General features: G+C 41.7%; 2 protein-coding genes across 4 annotated transcripts in view; one reads left to right on the plus strand and one right to left on the minus strand.

The window, feature by feature from the left end:
* The window catches only part of LOC105695912 (obscurin), a 78,508-nt gene extending 71,529 nt beyond the window's left edge, over nucleotides 1–6,979 (minus strand). For both annotated transcript variants that reach the window (XM_012417955.2, XM_012417954.2), the window contains exons 1-3: nucleotides 6,776–6,979; nucleotides 2,451–2,524; nucleotides 2,254–2,342 (exon numbers count right to left, since the gene is read on the minus strand). In XM_012417955.2, the coding sequence (XP_012273378.1) occupies nucleotides 2,254–2,342; nucleotides 2,451–2,496 (135 nt within the window). In that variant the 5' untranslated portion in view covers nucleotides 2,497–2,524; nucleotides 6,776–6,979. The remainder of the gene's footprint in view (nucleotides 1–2,253; nucleotides 2,343–2,450; nucleotides 2,525–6,775) is intronic.
* A 7,440-nt stretch (nucleotides 6,980–14,419) lies between these two features.
* On the plus strand, nucleotides 14,420–17,734 carry LOC105695915. Of its 2 annotated transcripts, XM_023432533.1 has the most exons (3): nucleotides 14,420–14,469; nucleotides 14,816–15,377; nucleotides 15,707–17,734. In XM_023432533.1, the coding sequence occupies exons 1-3, from the start codon at nucleotides 14,450–14,452 to the stop codon at nucleotides 17,624–17,626; spliced, it is 2,502 nt and encodes an 833-aa protein (XP_023288301.1). In that variant the 5' UTR covers nucleotides 14,420–14,449; the 3' UTR covers nucleotides 17,627–17,734. The 2 variants fall into 2 exon arrangements, with proteins under 2 accessions (XP_023288301.1, XP_023288300.1); XM_023432532.1 differs by lacking the exon at nucleotides 14,420–14,469 and having other exon boundaries at nucleotides 14,671–15,377.
* Nucleotides 17,735–18,825: the final 1,091 nt, after the last annotated feature.

The raw sequence follows: 18,825 nt of genomic DNA on the forward strand, positions 1-18,825 counted from the left end.
TCTAACGTGGTATACTTAAAGAATAGTCATCACGGGAGACGCAAAAATACCCCAATAGGATATAGGATGCAAACTTTTTTGCAGAGAATATAAATAAAGAACCATCAAGCCTCTTGGAAAGAAAGGGAGATACTTGGAACATATAAAATTGGAAACGCTAAATACCTACATGAAGAACCAAATATTATACAAATGCCGGATGTACGAAGTCCAAACTTTGGTGATTAATTTCACATATTATTATCTTTTCTTAATAATTATCATATTTTCATATAACAGAAAATGTCCAGATTTTAATAAAATGTATGGAAGTATCTCACCAAACACGGGTACGTAACGATAATATAACCGTTACGTAACGTTTGAAACATGTAATGTAACATACATTTAACATATAAGTAAGATTTACATTACTATTTCCTCCGCAGCTATATATATTATATAACTGCAATGCTTGCAAGTTTGTAACAATGTTACCGAACGGTAATAATTCGACATTATATGATATTAATGTATCTTTTGAATGACATTCATTATATACCATGTTATTCCAATGTTATGTAATTGTAACACAGGGTATTTGGTTGGATTTTTAAAAATGAATTCCCACAAATTATTCTATTCATGCAATCACGATGTGGATTACTATAAATGGTACCGAGAAATGAAAATTCTTTTCGAGGTGCTGTAGCCGAATAAAAGTACGAAAAAAAAAAGAAAAAGAAAAGAAACGAGGAAAGTCCAAGTCAAGAATGGAAGTCCTACTCGCGCATTGCGGGAGTGGTTAGAATGGCGATGAGTTCTTAGTTGACTTGAAGCTTTGGCACCAAACCAGATCTTACCTAGCTACCTTCGCGAAGCGCGTTGATTTTAGTTTAATTTAGATGGTAGTAACATGACGTAACGTGTTTGGAAGAAGTATGTCTCGTTAAACGGCACTTTACCGATTAGTCGGACGTTAAAGAGATTTCAACTTCAGGCAGAAATTGGCCATTTCCCGAAATAATCCGAACGAGTAGCACAAAACAAAACTTTGTTTTCCGCTTATATGAAGCTTTGCCATTCCTCGTAGATATGTTCAGCTTTTCTCTTAAAGTGTCTGCATAAATATATTCCTTCCTACGCAGTGGGAAGCAGTCAAGATATTATTATCAGGTTTCGTGCTTATTACAAACTCTTCGTCCTATTTTCAAAGCGTTTTAGCCTTGAAAAAGAACGCTTTCTTCGGTACTTTTTTCCCGTATTCATTTAACATTCATTTTGGTTTACACATCATTCCCATCAAACACCTTATGTTACAGTTACATAACGCTGAAATAACATGGTATATAACGAATGTTATTCAAAAGATACATTCATATCATATAATGTCGAATCATTACTATTCGGTAACATCGTTACAAACCTGTAAACATTGCAATTATATAACATTAACATAACATATAACATGTTACCGATGTGTTATGTATACGTTACATTATTCGTTTCATAACAGGGTTATATATCTGCGGAGGAAATAGGAATACAAATCTTACTTCTATGTTATGTATATTACATTACATTACATGTTACACGCGTTATGTAACGGTTATATTATTGTTATGTAACCTAGTTTGGAGGGAAATAACATGGTATATAACGAATGTTTTTCAAAAGATACATTCATATCATATAATGTCGAATCATTACCATTCGGTAACATTGTTACAAACTTGTAAGCATTGCAATAATATAACATTAACAGAACATATGACATGTTACCGATATGTTATGTATACGTTACATTATTCGTTTTAAACAGGGTTATATATCTGCGGAGGAAATAGTAATACAAATCTTACTTCTATGTTATATATGTTACATTACATGTTACACGCGTTATGTAACGGTTATATTATTGTTACGTAACCGTGTTTGGAGGGAAATAACATGGTATATAACGAATGTTATTCAAAAGATACATTCATATCATATAACGTCGAATTAATACCCGTCGGTAACATTGTTACAAACCTGTAAGCATTGCAATTATATAACATTAACATTAACATAACATATAACATGTTACCGATGTGTTATGTATACGTTACATTATTCGTTTTATAACAGGGTTATATATCTGCGGAGGAAATAGTAATACAAATCTTACTTATATGTTATATATGTTACATTACATGTTACACACGTTATGTAACGGTTATATTATTGTTACGTAACCGTGTTTGGTGGGTTTTATACAGGTAATGTACTCACCTCAAATGATTGAATAAACTCAGTCCTTCCAATGGTTTGTCTAGTCGTGCTCGTTCCCACTAAAAGTGTGTTGAGCTGCGCAGCGAATTCTGGAAAATGATCCAACACTTCACTTTGAAATTGACTTTTCATAAAACGAAATAATTCTCAAGTATACGGGTTCCAAATATTCGTAATTATTATCACAGCGTCGTTACCTTTTCTTTTTTTGGAAGATCTGGAGGACGATTCATCGTACGCCATTTTGAGAAAGTGAAGCTACGTCATTATTCTGAAACATAAGGAATGCGCGCTTCTTATTTCAAGTAGTCTCGTAAAACTTGCATTGTTTAAAAATATATTAATTAAGAGGATGCTAAACCCTCCTACTAGAAACTGCCGATAGACGATTTAAGAAATTTGAAAAAAAAACATTCTTCCTCGCCAAAATGACAAATGCTTTTGCAGAATGATAGGTGGATTACAGATTAAAGGAAGTACTATTCAAATTATAATAAAATCGAGGAAAACAAATGAAAAATTGCAGTTTTTGTTACCATCCAAACTGTCACTAACGACAAATCCGTCACTCACACATCAGAATTCAATATGAGTACGAAAGTGCAATGCTTAGTTGGAAGGCTTCAACACAAAAATGACATAGTAACCCTCTAGTATAATAAATATACTATTTATAATGTCATAAACTCGAAAAAACTTAATAGTGCAGTATTTCACGAATACTTGTCAAACATTTACTCGAACTTATTCGAATTTCGGTATAAAATAGCCAAAAGTAAATAATCAATTGTCCATAAAGTGCGGTTATCACATTTACTGATTTCGTTCACAAGTCGCAATGGCAACTAGTAATACTACTACCTCTTTTTAGTTTGTTACCCAAATAGCGCTCAAATCAATTAGATACTTTCGATTGACTTCAGCACCCCCTTAAAATAATCTTATTGATTTAGGTTTGATGACATTAGAAAAAAGAAAATGATCGAAGAGAAAATCAAAACGGAAGCTGTTCATAGAAGGAAGATGTATGAATCCCGACTATAATGGCAAAGAGATTGAGACAAAATTCAAGGAACACTCTGTTTCTCCCTCTTTCCCTTTGATTTTGTGAAACATTTGCATAGCGAATAATGGCGATAGACAGTAGGAGAGAGAATGAGAAAGGATCGACCCTTGTTTACCCTCTTTCAATCTTATTGCAGTCACAAGAATATCAAAGGAGTGATTGGGCATTCGTGGCTCATATATCCTACGTCCATGAAACTGATTCAGCCGTTTATCGGTGGGAAGAATTATGATCGTGCTGCCATCTCGACGGGACAGGACGAACTCTGAGTGATCGCAGCTCACAATAGTTCAGACGCAAACCATGCCAGTCTCGGCGACACTATCGGTAATGCAGACAACGCCTAGAGAACTACCTCTTTGGCAGAACTACCCAGTGAGCGTTACCAAAGAAATTCAACGTAGTTCGTTTCTTCTAGAACAACTTTCTACCTACTTACCGCGCGACTATTGAACTATTTATTTAATTTATACAAAACTGTGAAACAATGTCTTTTTACACGCAACAGTATATTTTTTAAGTGTCGTATGATTTCATGATGACACGAGACAGGAACAAACAGAACGTACCTAGTAAAACGGATGTTTAAAGAGAATAATTTGCGGTATATGAAACCAGTTTAATTACAATTTTTTCAATAAATTGTACCGTGCTTTAATGGTATTCTTTCCCAGCACTCGACATGAAATAATTATAGACTTTATTTGCAAGCAAAGTATCTCGCTACCGTTTCATCTATTATTATCCCCGCTTAGTTATAGTCCTATACTGCCGTGCCTTAGTAGTCTTATACCCTCGTCCTGAGCAGAAGTAAAATCACGATTTAATGCCGTCTTGTTTGAAGAACGACTTAAGGGTAATCCACATCGGTGGATCAACCTTTACGATCAGTTTAGAGGGATCTATTTCCGACACGGCAGACGGTACTCGTTTGGGGATTGGCTGGCTGGTACCTCAGCATGGTTGGCCGCATTTTCTTTAATTTCGTCGTTAATTGGGTCACTTCCGCTGTCGATTTCGAGTCGATATAAACCGTCTCGAATTTGTAATTTTATAAACAGTACGCACAAAAAATTGTATGTACTAAGGCCAAACTTTTGCAACGATACACTTAGTCGATACAAACAAGTAGATAATCCACCGAAAGTCCTACAAAAAAGCCTCACTAATTCTTGTATAAATGCTTATGTCTTATGTGTTCACAATATTTAAACAGAAGAATCATAACTCGTTGTACTAGATGCCTTCGAGATATTTCATATTCCTTTAATCCTTGTATCAAAAATTCAAAAGAACGCAAATTGCGACAAACTTCCATTTTGGCTTTTCGGTACACAAGACAGAAAAATGGATCCCATGAAATTTATTCGGTATGGCGTAAAGAATATATTTTATTGGAAACTTTTTACATGGCAATGCATCATTAGAAACGAAAACTGCATTTATTGCACGTGGAGTGACGGGCCCTGCCGCTCGACATAAGTTTTCCAATTAAGTTATGGCTACTCTGCAGCTAATCGAAGCAGACCAGACTGAAACATATTCCCTTATAAACGGGGCCACACTTGGTCTGTATCAGATCAGGTGAAACTGGACCTTATCAGATACTTGCAAAGTGTAGCCACGTGTATAAGAAGCAATTCTTTCAGTAGGATCTGGTCTGGTCTGGTCTAAATTGATCGTTTGTAGTGTAGTCACGACCCAAGTCTAAAAATCTCGAAAGTCTGAATTTATTTCAAGAAATTCCCACGAGTACGTCTGATTTTCAAAATCATTGCCGATCATCTCCCGAGAGCTCCGAAAGTCTTCGCGCGACTACGACAAGAAAAACACACTTATCCCCGGATGAAAAGTCCCATCTTCGTGGGAATGAACGACAGTTTGATTCACAGTTTCGGATGTTCCACATCCGAAAGTGTGTCAGGAAAACGGCACAGTTATTTCACGAGGTATCTTGACGCACGCCACGCGTAATTTCATTTCGACATTTTCGGGTGTCCACGTCGTCCAATTCGCCCGTTTTTCTTTGCTCGGGAGAAATTATAGCCGTCAAATCTGCCGCACTTTATCGTTCCTTCAGCTCCCAAATTTTGTCAAACTGCTGATAAATAGATGACACGGTTTCGCCTCGGTTGCTTCATATTCGGCCTATATTTTCCCGCTAGTATGACGAAGAATAAAGACACTTTATCAACCTCACCGAGTGCGCATGTATGCATTTAACAGTAATTGCAAAAATTCGATCACGAATGCTAGATTTCTCAAAAATGATTGTGTGAGATTAATAAACAATAAAGGAAAAGCAAATCCGCGACGGATCTCATTTGCAACATGACCTGAGCAGTCTAATGCGCATTGCAAGATGAATTAGCTGTGCTGAATCCGTGATTTGCTAAAAGCAGGAACTAGAGCAGGGCAAATGTACGTAGATCTTGTATACGCGGATACAACGCTTACGTATATATACGACCTATGTCTGGCTGTAAACACTTTACTCTTCCGAGCTGAGTATATTTCCTCCGTTTACGAAGCTCCATACGACGTCCGACGTTGAAAGATGCAATTATGATAGCCGCGAGACAGAGCTTGAAATCGTGCCATTCCCGGAATATTATTCAAATATTAAAAAGTTGATTTGACCAAATTTTTTTCTTAATAAAATATGTAGCGACTCTTCTCGGAGATAGTCCTCAACAAATATATATATATAAGCTTTAAGTACTGACGTCTCATTATGCAGTCATTAATTTTTTTTATTCAAGCACGCTGTCCGAAGATTAATTAAAAGTCAATTGCTTTAAAATAGTTCAAGATTGTGGGTATTATGGCAGATGCCACGGGGGTCTTAAATAAAAACCTTCCGATGCACGCGGGCCCCATCGTCATATAATTTCCTTTTAATGAGACTAAAATCGTGTGGAATAAATAATCACGACCACTAGATAACCAGAAACGACCCGGAACGATCCTCAGGTGATGGAAAAGAAAATGTAGGAAACTTGTATGAACGTTTCGAGCCAGGGAGTTCCCTAATGGAGTCTTTCACGACCAACCCAACCTACGCTAAAACGGATTTCTATGCCAACGGCTCCCTCAAAACCGTTCGCCACTGACAGAGGCAAAAACTCCTCTCCTGGATCTCTCATCGGCCGGATTGTCCCGAATATACGCGTTAATTTGGAGCACGGTGAAGCGCAGGAAATTCTGGCGTAGGCGTCGCGACCTTGGAGAAGTGGGTCGAATTTTGAAGAATTCCGCGTCGGAATCGCCAATTGGAGCACAGGATCGTCGATCGATTAAGCCCCCGTGGAATAATTGAAAGACTTCTCTCTCTCATCTCGTGGCAATCTCGTGGCAATCTCGTGGCAAAGCCGAATTGGACACTTGCACAACACCGGCCGTAAAATTAGCACGCCGGGCGGCGGGCCTCTTACAGGGTGTAGGAAAGAAACTCACCTCTCTCCTCGGAACCGATGGGAGCCACTCGAAGCGAGGACCGCGGACGATTGTACTCGGGGAAAAGAAATGTCGCTTTGGGCAAATTGCAGCGAGGAGAAGACCCTCGAGAGCTGTCGAGGTTGCTCGTCACTTCGCGCGCAGAATATACACGAATAAATTTCCGAGGCGGTAAGAAGCCAGCCGGCGGCTATCTCGAGACTGTTACCAATGCCAGGCGCAAGGCGTCGCGACGCCCACCGTCTCTCCTGTGCTCGCCCAACGTGCTCCGGCATCGAACTTGTTCGAAATTGGCGCCGAGGCTATCCGAGGGGCTTCCGCGCGGACCTCTGCGGGGAATTTTGAAAAAGGAATTGAAAAAGATTCAATGGACGAGATCCATAGGGACAGTGGGGGCAAGCTGTAGGTTTCTTCGTTTTGCCCACACTTTAAAGTGTACATTTTGGCGTTCGTTTTGACGGAAGTGACGCAGACGTCGCTGGTCGTTTTGCGAGGGTATCTACCCCAAGTGTACACTTTTTACCCTCGATCCCGAACTAGTGCAAGATGTTGTAAAAGTGCAGGCCGTGAATTCGGCGGCAAATTTCAACATTGAAAAGACCAACAAACAGGAAAATACAAAGTTTGTCCCAAGATCTCAACGTAATAGAAATAGAAATAATGATTAATACACTTTCTTCGCGTATAGGACAATTAAGCGTTTTAATTTTGTATGTAATCTTTGAAAAATTGTACGATCATTATGTATTACTGCATCATATGTTATCACCATCGTCGTCATTGGCTAGCAGATGTAATGGAGGAAGCATTACATCTTCGCTTTCATCGTCATCCGATTCGAATAGCTAAAATCGCATACTGTCCCGCTAAATCGGCCATCTTGTCCTTTCTTGAGCTTTCTGGCGTTCTGGACGTCGACGAAAGTGTATTTACCCTTCTGCACCTTTCAAGAAAAGTGTAGTACCCTCGTTACCCTCGAGGGTAGAAAGTGCGGACAACGCGAACAAACCTTATTTGTACAAAAACTCGGTAACGTTCTCGGTAAATATAACCGGAGGAGCAGTCGCTGGACGATGGATTCCTTTAATAAGGCTCTCTCGTGAATGAGTTGGGGGCTAAATGCGAATTTCGAGGTCGCCTGTTCGGCATATGCCGGCGAGGTCTAGGTACACATTGAGCACATAATGCGGCACGAGGGATGCATGGTCAAGAATTAATAACGCGAGGCTGTTCTAGCGCTGATGTAGAATGCAATTCTGTACATGCGTGAAACCCACCAAAGAGACGTAACCAGTACCCCAGATAGAAATTCATGATCATCCTGTGACGAGGAAAATCAATTTTACAAACAATTTCCAGACCATATGCTGCATGAAATGCCTGCAATATATGCACGCACGTTGCACAATAAATTTAAACAAATATTTAGGGTAAATTTGTCAGCAATATATTTACCGCATGCTTGAGTCACATGCCACTTACGCCACAATCGACATTTATGAGCTGAAAATTTAACAGGGGCTATAACGTCATTCCATGATATTAATTTGCGAATATTGTATGAAGTTTATTAATGCAACAAATGTGAGCTAAACACGACGTTGCTCCATATTCCCATTTCCATCGCGCCGTGACTCAAATATGAGGTACAGACCCTGCAATTGTTTATCAACAATGCTTGAAATAAATTTGGCTTTACGTATGCGAACAAACGTTGAGACATTGCATGTACTTAACATTGTTTCAAATTCAAGTATTTTTGGTTCATAATTGTGTCCTGCAGATATGACTTCCAAATGAGGACTCATAAGCAACACTCCCATAACTCGTTTCATGATCTTTTGGGAGGCAAATTTGATGGAAATTTTACATCACTTTGTCTATCCAGGTACTGTTTCTTGTGATAAATAGATCGACAATGGCCAAACGTAATTGTACCCGACAAATATCTGGTATTTAAAATTATATTTTCTTACTAAAAAGTCGAATCACCACAGACCATGACTAGGAATAAGATCGATTCACGAATCTTGGTTTCGAACGAGAATCGCGGTCTCAGGAGTAATGTAGGCTACGCATAATCATCGATTGCACTTCGGCGTATGATCGAGATCTATTTATGCGTCCGTCTTGACTTCTAGGTCCATTTTCTTCATTTTTTGAGCGGGTGGGGGAAACGGAGGACTATAAAGGTATTCGCTTTTGAATCAAGCTGATAGAAACGAACTCTCGATCCGAGCTGCTAGGTTGGAATATGCAGATAGGTACAAATGGAGATTCGGTTGCTTGACCATTAAACCCTTTGAACACGGAGCCATTTCGACATATGGGCGAAATTCGTCCGACCGTGCAGGCAATATTGGACCAAACGTCGGGCGCCTTTAGGCGCTGTTAGTAGCCAAAGGGTTAAGTGGATGTGAAAGTGGCATTCGAGGGGTCAAGCGTTCATGAAACTTTTCTCCGAACTGGGTGCGCTGAATCGTTTCAAACTTTACAACGTGAATGTGGAGGCTATAAAGAAGGTCCTGACAGTCGTGAAATTTCATTTTTTAGAAAAAAATGTTAAGAATACCTATGAACAATTTAAAAAGAAATTGACGTTTCATGAGTTTCAGGACCTTCCTTATACCGTCCACATTTATATTTTGAAGTTTGAATCGATTCAGTACACCCAACTCGGAGAAAAGTTTTATAAACGAGACCTCTTTGACGTTACTTAAGGCGGTTTCCAAACAACGTTTGAAAGACCAATCCTTGAAGCCCTCCATCTATGCGTTACTCTTATAAAAATCTGTCCCCAAACGGTATCCAAAATGCAATCGCGTGAAAATTTACGTATGCCATCAATATAGTTTCCATTGTCATCCATCCATATTCCATCGTCAGAAGTTGAGGTCACAAATAAATAACAATATGTCAGAAGCAATCAATGGAAAAGTTTCTCTGCGGTATCTTTTGACGTCACTTATGGTCTTGTTATTATAGATAAAAATTAAAGATCCCAAAAAGGGTAACCCGCGGTTCTCTTCCCAATGGACGTTTTATGACCACTTTAATTCTTCACGATCCCTAGCACCTTCGAAGTGGCGCCTCTCGACGATCGTTGTTCTTGTTTTCCCTCCGGCCATACAAAGTGGTACGTCTATCCAGGCGAATCACCTTGGTGAAACTACGAGTGCGTTAACGAGCCTTGTGACTACCGTTAGTGACAGCCATGTGACAGCGAATGACTGACAGATGGATTAGCGTGCAAAGCACGAAGCAGACTAGTATCTTAGGGTTGATTTACAACACGTGAGAGTACCTTCGACCACGCATTACCGTTTAACATAAACGGTTTAAATAAAATTATCTGTACAAGATGAACATACATATGACATCGCACATTGAAAATCAAGCGCGATTAAACTAAATCAAATGTAGCTCGATAAAGATGGTAAATATATGTAAAAAGAGTACCGTTGCCTCGTCATTGTTTTGCATCATCGAAATTTCGGTCGAAAAATTGTCCTGTTTTTTCAAGCATTATTTGAGTTCTACTAAAGACACGCATAATGTGAATCGAGCCTCACGAGAGTGCGGTTTGTTCCTTTTCGGGCATCCTCGACTTGGCTTCGGCGCGCAGTTGTCTTCCATTTCTCCTTTGGCTGAACATGCGCGCACAAATCGAGAATTCCTGACCGACAGTCCGATCCAGACGAACGGCGCCGAACATTGACAGGATCCGTCTTAGGAACTGTTTGCATTAACTTTGTCTCAACTCACTGCACGACCGTTGATTCGATTTGGCGATATAATTCCTCGAGTCCTTTTTGGATGACATATGTACTCGCGGTGTAAAACCAATCACCTACATGGAAAAAAAGAACGGTTAGGAAAGCCACAATTGTAGTGATTGTAACCCTATTGCAAGGCAACATGCGGAACAATCTTGGGAGGAGGTTGTAATAACCTGCGTGACATAGTAAAAACGATTTAGTCAATGTAACTACAAGGAACGAGTTGTCCCAACATTATGCATAGTCGTGAATGTCCATTTAGAAATTTACCGTCGAGATAAAAAATTCTATTTTTGTGATTGCGTACATTATACTTATGTGCCTGTTAGCGTTCACATACGTTTCTACCTTAAGTGGTAAAACATCATTTGATGCTTAAAAGGGTGGTTTCTCGAAGATCGCTTCCGTTTTACCTCTTCTTCGGAAAGAGGTAGGGTCTTTTTGACTTGTGACGATGACATGTACTCGCGGTGTAAAACCAATTACCTACATGGAAAAAAAGAACGGTTAGAAAAGCCACAATTGTAGTGATTGCAAGGCAACATGCGGAACAATCTTGGGAAGAAGTTGCAATAACCTGCGTGACATAGTAAAAGTGTTACTTCACGATTTAGTCAATGTAACTACAAGGAACGAGTTGTCCCAACATTATGCATAGTCGTGAATGTCCATTTAGAAATTTACCGTCGAGATAAAAAATTCTATTTTTGTGATTGCGTACATTATACTTATGTGCCTGTTAGCATTCACATGCATTTCTACCTTAAGTAGTAAAACATCATTTGATGCTTAAAAGGGTGATTTCTCGAAGATCGCTTCCCTTTTACCTCTTCTTCGGAAAGGGGCAGGGTCTTTGTAACTTGAATATAAATGATATTAACGGGTCTTATATGTAAAATGAGCTGTCTGTATCGTCTGCAAGAACTCCGGCCATCTGGCGGTCCTGTCGAAAACTAATGGGGCCGAACCATTGCTATTGCAATCACATAAGTAAATTTAGAATAACCTAGCAACGTGTAAAATCTTAATATAATTGTAGTTACAGCTCCCAGATAAACCTTCCATTTTACTGTGCGTATTATAACTTCTTCATGTAGTTAATATTACCATTCCATGTGGTCAATTTCACCATTTCTCTGGTTTCATTTACCACGGTATTTTAACCATATCGCTATAGTAATTCTAATGAAATTATTTTTCCTCGTACACGAACACTTGAAATCGCTTCACGAGGCTGAAATGATCCACCTTGCAATAACTATATCCTCTCTTTCATAGAAAAGATAATCTGCAGGGTAATCACCATGTGCAATAACCTTAAGAGATTTAATATGGGAGAAACACTTTACCTCCCTTACATGATAAATTCCTGTCTCAGAAAAAATGTCAGTAATGACATTTACTCATTACCGAAATTTCCGAAAATGTTGCACTAATGAACGTCAATCGGGGGGAAGATTTTCTTTTTATCCCGAGGAAGAAATATTATCACCCGTTACAAAGCATCGCAGACGCATCCTGGTAACGCTCTAGCCGCTCCGGCTGTCTTTTTCAATTAATTAAACTTGGCATAGCAGTCGTCTAGGCGGCCTAATGCATGTGCCGTTGACAAGCAAAAAGATTTCCCTCCCTAGATGAGCACCTCCAAGGGACGCACTCGAGTAACTCTTGCCTCCGACTAGGTTGGGAGTGACACTCGGTGCAACGCTCATTTCCGCGTTATTAATGCGTGCCATTCGTGTGCGGGATATTCGAACGTAATATCCGACTAATTGAGGCCGACGCCTGCGTACTTGGCCCGATTCCAAGACATTTCGATCGCGTATATTCGGACTTTGACGCATTTGTGTAACACACCTTACCTTCATGACCCGAGGACCAAGTATCCTTAAGGTGATGTGAAACACTGAGAGAAATCTCCTCGACGTCGGTAAAAAAGATTCTTCTAAATACCTACGTTGCCGACGTTAGTATTTATATCGATAGCAGTGTTGAATTATATTGGGTATTGTACCAAATGGCGTACTCCATATGTCGTTTCCGTTAAATAGTTATAAAGAAATCGAAGTAAGACTCCAGAAATCTCTTGGTTTCATGGTTTTCGATGTCCTAAATGACTGCAGAATGCCACCCTGCGCCATCTGTGGTTTTACGATCAACTAAATTTTCTCTCCAAGATCTCGCGTTACCTTCGTTTTAGCACAGAAGCGCATAAGACATTTTTTGTCTTTATCCCGTACAATTGCGAGTTTCTCGATTACTAGATTGTTCTGAATTGTTGTGCAATTGTCTTGAAATCGTAATTTCTCATATCAGAGTCTTCAATACTTGGATATCAATTGAAATATGAGAGCTCGACGCCATTTTGGTTCTAGGGTCAATGTTCGATCCAATACCCTTAAAAAAAAAGTGTGTTATTAGAATGTACTGATTTGAGGGGGGTTTCACTTCACCCTAAGATGATATGAAAGGCACTGAGAAATTTAATCGAGGCCGATAAATTAAAATCCATCTACACCCTTTTTAGTGGGAACGTCATTTTGAATACTCAGGAAACATAAACTGGCGCGTCCCGTTACCGATATTTATATTTATGTTGAAGTCTTTTACAGTGTACGTTGAGAATTATACGAACTCAAGCAATCCATATGTTATTTCGGTAGTGTAATGATAAAGAGATCGATGTAAAACTGTCGAAATCCATTGAACTCATTATTCTAACGATTGTTTAGAACCAACGTCGCCATCTGTGGCGTTTAGCCACAACTAAATTTTCGCTCTAAAAACGTGTTTACCACGAGACAAGCCAGCATTCTCTTGTAATCGTTGGTGAAACTATTTTCGATATTTTCCCATCTGACTCTGTAATATTCTATTTCTACGGTATTCTAAATTGTTCGAGCTTGATCTTGAAACTCATCATTTTCTATTCTAAGCCCCTAAGAAGGGTAAAACATCGAAAATATGCACCGGCCACGGCATGTTGGTTCAAGTCCATGATAAATACATTTTTTATGAAAAATGAAATTTCATGAGTTTCAAGACCTGCTTTAGAGCCTCCATCGGTACATCCAATTCGGAGAATACTTTCCCCAACGATTTGACTTCTCAGATATATATAGGCTGATTTATTCATACCACCTTAATGTGCACGAGGAGCTAGAGCAGACAATTCGCTATCAATTTCTGCATCGGTGGAGCAAGCACATGAAAAAAGTACTTCAACATCCCGTTGTCGAAAGGTTCAATCTAGACTGTGCATACGTCACATTCATCCGACACGAGAGATTACATTACATATGCCCCTTAAATGGATGTTTGCCCGGACATCCCTGTTGGCTGTAGCGAATTCCTTCATGGATGTTCTTCCAAATGAGCTGCCTCTTGAAACGATCCAAAAAGAACTAAGAAACCCCCAAGTATCGGCGAAATTTATTTACGACCTTCAGGATGGAAGAACATTTGAGAAGAATTTGTTGCAAATTTTACCGCGAAAGAGAACCAACCATCATTTTCGCGAGGTTCATGGGAGTCTAGGGGGTTCGTTGGACGAGGTGGCGCGCGTTATTCATGGATATAGGAAAAACCACCACGCGTGTCACCGTGGGAAAAAGAAAACAGGAGCGGAAAGCTTCGAAAAGCGAGCATCGCGGTCGCGGAGGTTCGATACGTTTTTCTTAACCGAAGATGAGATTAATTAATAAGAAGCGCCCGTTCCGTGCGCTCGATAAGGACCTGCCGAGTCGGAGAGCGCTGTAGAGGGTGGCGAACCAGCTCGAGGGGGTGTCTTCGGGGCTCAACTTCTGAGGATTCGGAGTCGCGCTGCTCTTCCGTGTTACACACGAAGACTCATGGCCTCGCGACCGATTCGAAGGTCATTCCACCTCCTAGAGGAATGCAGCTAAGTTCGCTCAGGTAGGTCCTCGGACTTCCGGGTTTCCTCCTCCGCCCTCGGATCCAATTTCTTTGGCATTCAAACGTGGCATTAAATTCTTAACAGTGACATGTGACAAACAGACGTCTTAATGACAGTCATAAAAAGAGCTCAACTCTAATCTCAGGATAGTGCCAGCATCGTAAACAAATTTATTCATTTGGAGAATATCCTTTCGCGAATAATGTTGAAAGTTCCGATTTCATTTAATTTTAGGGGAACGTACAAGTCAACCCGATCATTTCCTTTGAATGGATGTATTCCTAGAAATTATTTTTTAGGAGTTGAAAAGCATTACTACGGGCATCCTTTGCTTCCGTTTTCCAGATTCAATATAATCGTCCCGCTACTAATCAGCGTAGTTCGCACGGAAGCCAGAGGAGAAGATTCGATGGACGTCGAGGTCGCAGATCCGTTTCCGATAATGGACCAACCGGCGTTATCCTTTCCAAAGGAAGAATGCCCAATCCCATTCGAGGGTTCCTCGTCTAACCTAGCCCCAGGATTTCAGGAACCAGGAGCCAGGAACAAGCGACGCGTGTTTAAGACGCGCCATGGTAGGACCACCTTTGTCAAGGCGATTCTCGCCAATCCCAAGCTATCCGCGACTCAGGTCTTGGCTCAAAAATTAGCGAAGGAGGCCCTCAAGTCCCCGAAAATTCAGGACACTTTTAAGCGACTTACGGAGGTTAAGCCACCACGCAGAAGTGTCCCCGGTGGCCTTCGTTTACCAGCGAAAGGCGTTGGCGTCGCGGTACCATCTTCTCGTGCCATTAATCACGGGACCTCTAGGAACAAAGGACCCAACAGGCGAAAGCGGAAGAGGCCCAAGGACAGGACTAAAAGAGACGAGAACTCTCTTCCGTGGTCCAAGAAATTCGCGGCTAAGGTAGGTACGCTTCCGGCTCTTCGAGTAGGTAAAATAGACAAAATAGTTCGTTCTTTCTTACATTTAACTTTATCGGAGCTGAACTTGTCAGATTGAGTTTCTTTTAACTGCTTATCAAATATTAAAAGAGACAAAGAAGTAAAAGCAGTTCCGCGAGAACTTCCGAAGCATTTTACTGGATCAAATCAAGTATTTACTGGAACTTCCGACAGATACTTTCGATATATTTTTGCGACTAATACATTTGAAACTGTAAAATTGTGTATTATTATTAATTTCGAATTAATAAGATGCCAATTTAGCATTACCCGTAATGAACTTACACGCAGAGGGAATCCTCCGAGGGGCGAGAAGAGGGCAAAGTCTCGAATGAAGGATTTCAGGACTCATTGTTAGTATCTGGAAGTGAAATTCCCGAGGCAATTCCCTTGCAGGGCTACGGGACCCCAATGCCAAGTGTCAATCGGAAGAGAGGCCTCGAGGACAACTTTCGACAACCCAACGACTACCTCCTGGATTCAAATCAGGATTCGGGATTCGAATCGACCGATTCCAAGTCGATCGTATCTAAGAGAAAGAAGAAAAACTCCCGTAAAATCCAGGAACGCGAGAGCATGTTGGCTCGTCTAATGAGAACGACGACAAAGGACCCAGCCGGGAAAAGCACAGGCGACCAGGGCGTTGAATACTCCGAATATTATAGCGATAATGAGATCTTCAACAATCCTCCAGATAGGAAAATCCACTCGAAACTGATGGATCCAGCGAGAGGATCGCGGGTCAGGTTTGTCAGGCAAACCCTGTCGAATGTGTCCAACTCCATTTCGTCGTACCAAGACCCTCGGAACAAGTTCAGTCAAGCCGCCTCCTCATACCCTGAAGAAAGTTTAGACAAGTACAACCGAGAGCTGAAACCAGAAGAAGGAGTTATAAGAATACAGCCACAAGTACCGAATTATCGTGCAGCGTTACAGGGTGGCTTGCCCAGTCAGAACTCTGTTGGATATTCAGAGCTGGGGGACGACAGCGGATATGGGTCCAAGTTCAGCTCTCTAGAAAAGAACGACAACCTAGGTCACTTGTACTCATATGCAAACAATCCTCAAGACAGTATTCAGGAGTCTGGCTCGATGGACCAGCTTCCGGATCAAGTACCATACCTTGGGAACCCAGCAACAGCAGCGCCTTCGGGATCCCTCGCCAACATGGAAAGTGGAAATCCTCAATCTTTAGTAAGACCATTGATGGATACTGGGGCTCATAGACACGTTGCAGCAGGACTCCTCCTTCCACAGCATCAATTTACGAGATTGAATCCTCAGCAGATGTATGCAGACCCGTACAGATTCGCGGACCTAAAGAGTCCAGAACATTCGTCGTCGAAATACGGTGAGCTGTCCGGTTCATGGGTTAGCGCCGAGAACGAGAAGGGTGGTAGTTGGCTGGAGAGTCCAAGCACCATGGGGAACGCCAAGGTGGCCAATATGGATAACATCCAGCACCCGTTCGGAAAGATCCTAGAATCGCTAAGGTTCACTATCAATCCCACCTTAAATACCACGTTGCGAGCAACTACTACTCAAACGGCTCAGCAACCAAGCTCCGTCTCCCAAAGCCAGCTAGCTACTACTTCTTCGAGTCCTGCGCCGACTCCTGCACCTACTCCCACAGTGGGCACCAATACTCGAACCGGAAACACACCACCGTCTCCCTCACCAGGACCCGTCAAGCACGTACCGAACTTTGGGGTGCTGGACCTGTCGGAGAAAAGGGCCAAGGACAACTGGACCAATAGTCGGGGACTAGGTAGTTTACAGGCTCTGGCACCTCAACCCATTCTGCAAATGGAGAGACCAGCTGCCGACGAGAAACCAGATAGCCAGAAGCAGGACGTGGGTGGACAGAGTGTGGCGAATGGTACCGCGTGTCCGACCACCGAACAAAACCCGAAGATGAAGGGAGTTGGCGAAGCCTCCTCGGTGCCCCCTGAACCCGGCGAGATAAAGAAGCAAGAGGAAAAGGGTCGGGTTAAAGTCAACGAGTACCATTTGCTTCCCATGACCACGATTGCGGAAGCTGTTGCTCAGTCACATCCAACGCCTGCCAATTTCTCGGCCATGGTTAACGAAACCAAGGCCGTAGCTAGCGAGATCTTGAACAAGGTTATCGATGAACTGGAGGAGCTGAAGATTGACCGGACGAAAACGGAGCAGAAGGAAGGCGAGTATATTTTGGCATCAATTTCCTAAGACAGAAATGAAAGACATCCTTCATGCTATTCGATCACTCTCAGCATGACTAGAAGAGATACCGGTTAATAACTTAGATTTTCGTTAGGTCTGCCTTGTAGACTGACCGGATCCTGGGTGACTACTCAAGCGGGAGTTCGCATTGACATCAAAGTTACCAATCGCAGCGTAGCGGTTTCCATGGCCAAGCTGACACCTCAATTAACCCACATCACCTCGCCTGGTCTACTGAATACAACATGGAACATCAGCGGTTATGCTCCCTTCAAACGCGGTGGGCCATTCACCCTAACTGCTACCGACAATCGGACTAAGACCATCGCGGTCTTTGTTGGTAAGACAACGCATTCGTTTTATATAAATAAACCCTACGTGTTATCCAATTTCATGATCTCAATAACAACGAGCATTAGGAAGCGACACAATGCACAAGCTCGTCTAGCATTACCGAAAATCTATAAAGGTCAATCGTTTGGCAGTCATCCGAGAGCTCAGAAATAGATCGAGATGATACCAATCGCATTTCCAACGATTGCTTCTATCGATCACAGGTGCCTGCCGAGTGTGCCAAGGTGTCGACACGATAGAGGGTACTTGGTCGTTCTCCCGAGAGCCCCGAGACTGTCGCGACTTCCGAATGGCGACCAGTTTCTACAACGACATGTTCCGGCGCACCAGACTACTCACTGCCATCAAAGAGCGGCAAATGGGGCTGTCCAACACCCCCAAGTGTAATCACACCCTAGCAACGGTGGCACCGATAGCATCGGATACTCTGACCTCGAAGCCCGACAGCGAAAGCAGGTTACTCTAGCGGCGTGATCACTCGGAGATTTTCACAGAGGTGGCGCGACCAGTCGTTTCGCTCGTCAATGCTCGATCATTTTTCAATGGTGGAAAATGACCATGCGGATCCGAATGACACGTTGCGATCATCTTCGAACGTTTTGCCTGGAGTTTGGAGTTGTACCCATGCAAGGCAGGACTCCTGTTCAAACAGCGAACCCTCAGCCAGAGGATGTTGGATCCACCTGGAGCTTGAACGTGGTCTACAATGATAATGCGACCTCGCTATAAGGATCTTTCCATTTCATATTTGATATTATCTAGCTGGCCAGATCACGATACAGTCTAGTTCATGGCCCTAGCATGCTGTAGGAACGCCGCCTACTGTCGCAACATGGCATTAACACTTGCCA

Source organism: Orussus abietinus, unplaced genomic scaffold (assembly GCF_000612105.2).
Source record: "Orussus abietinus isolate OABI.00-Male unplaced genomic scaffold, Oabi_2.0 scaffold67, whole genome shotgun sequence".
Classification (NCBI taxonomy): domain Eukaryota; kingdom Metazoa; phylum Arthropoda; class Insecta; order Hymenoptera; family Orussidae; genus Orussus; species Orussus abietinus.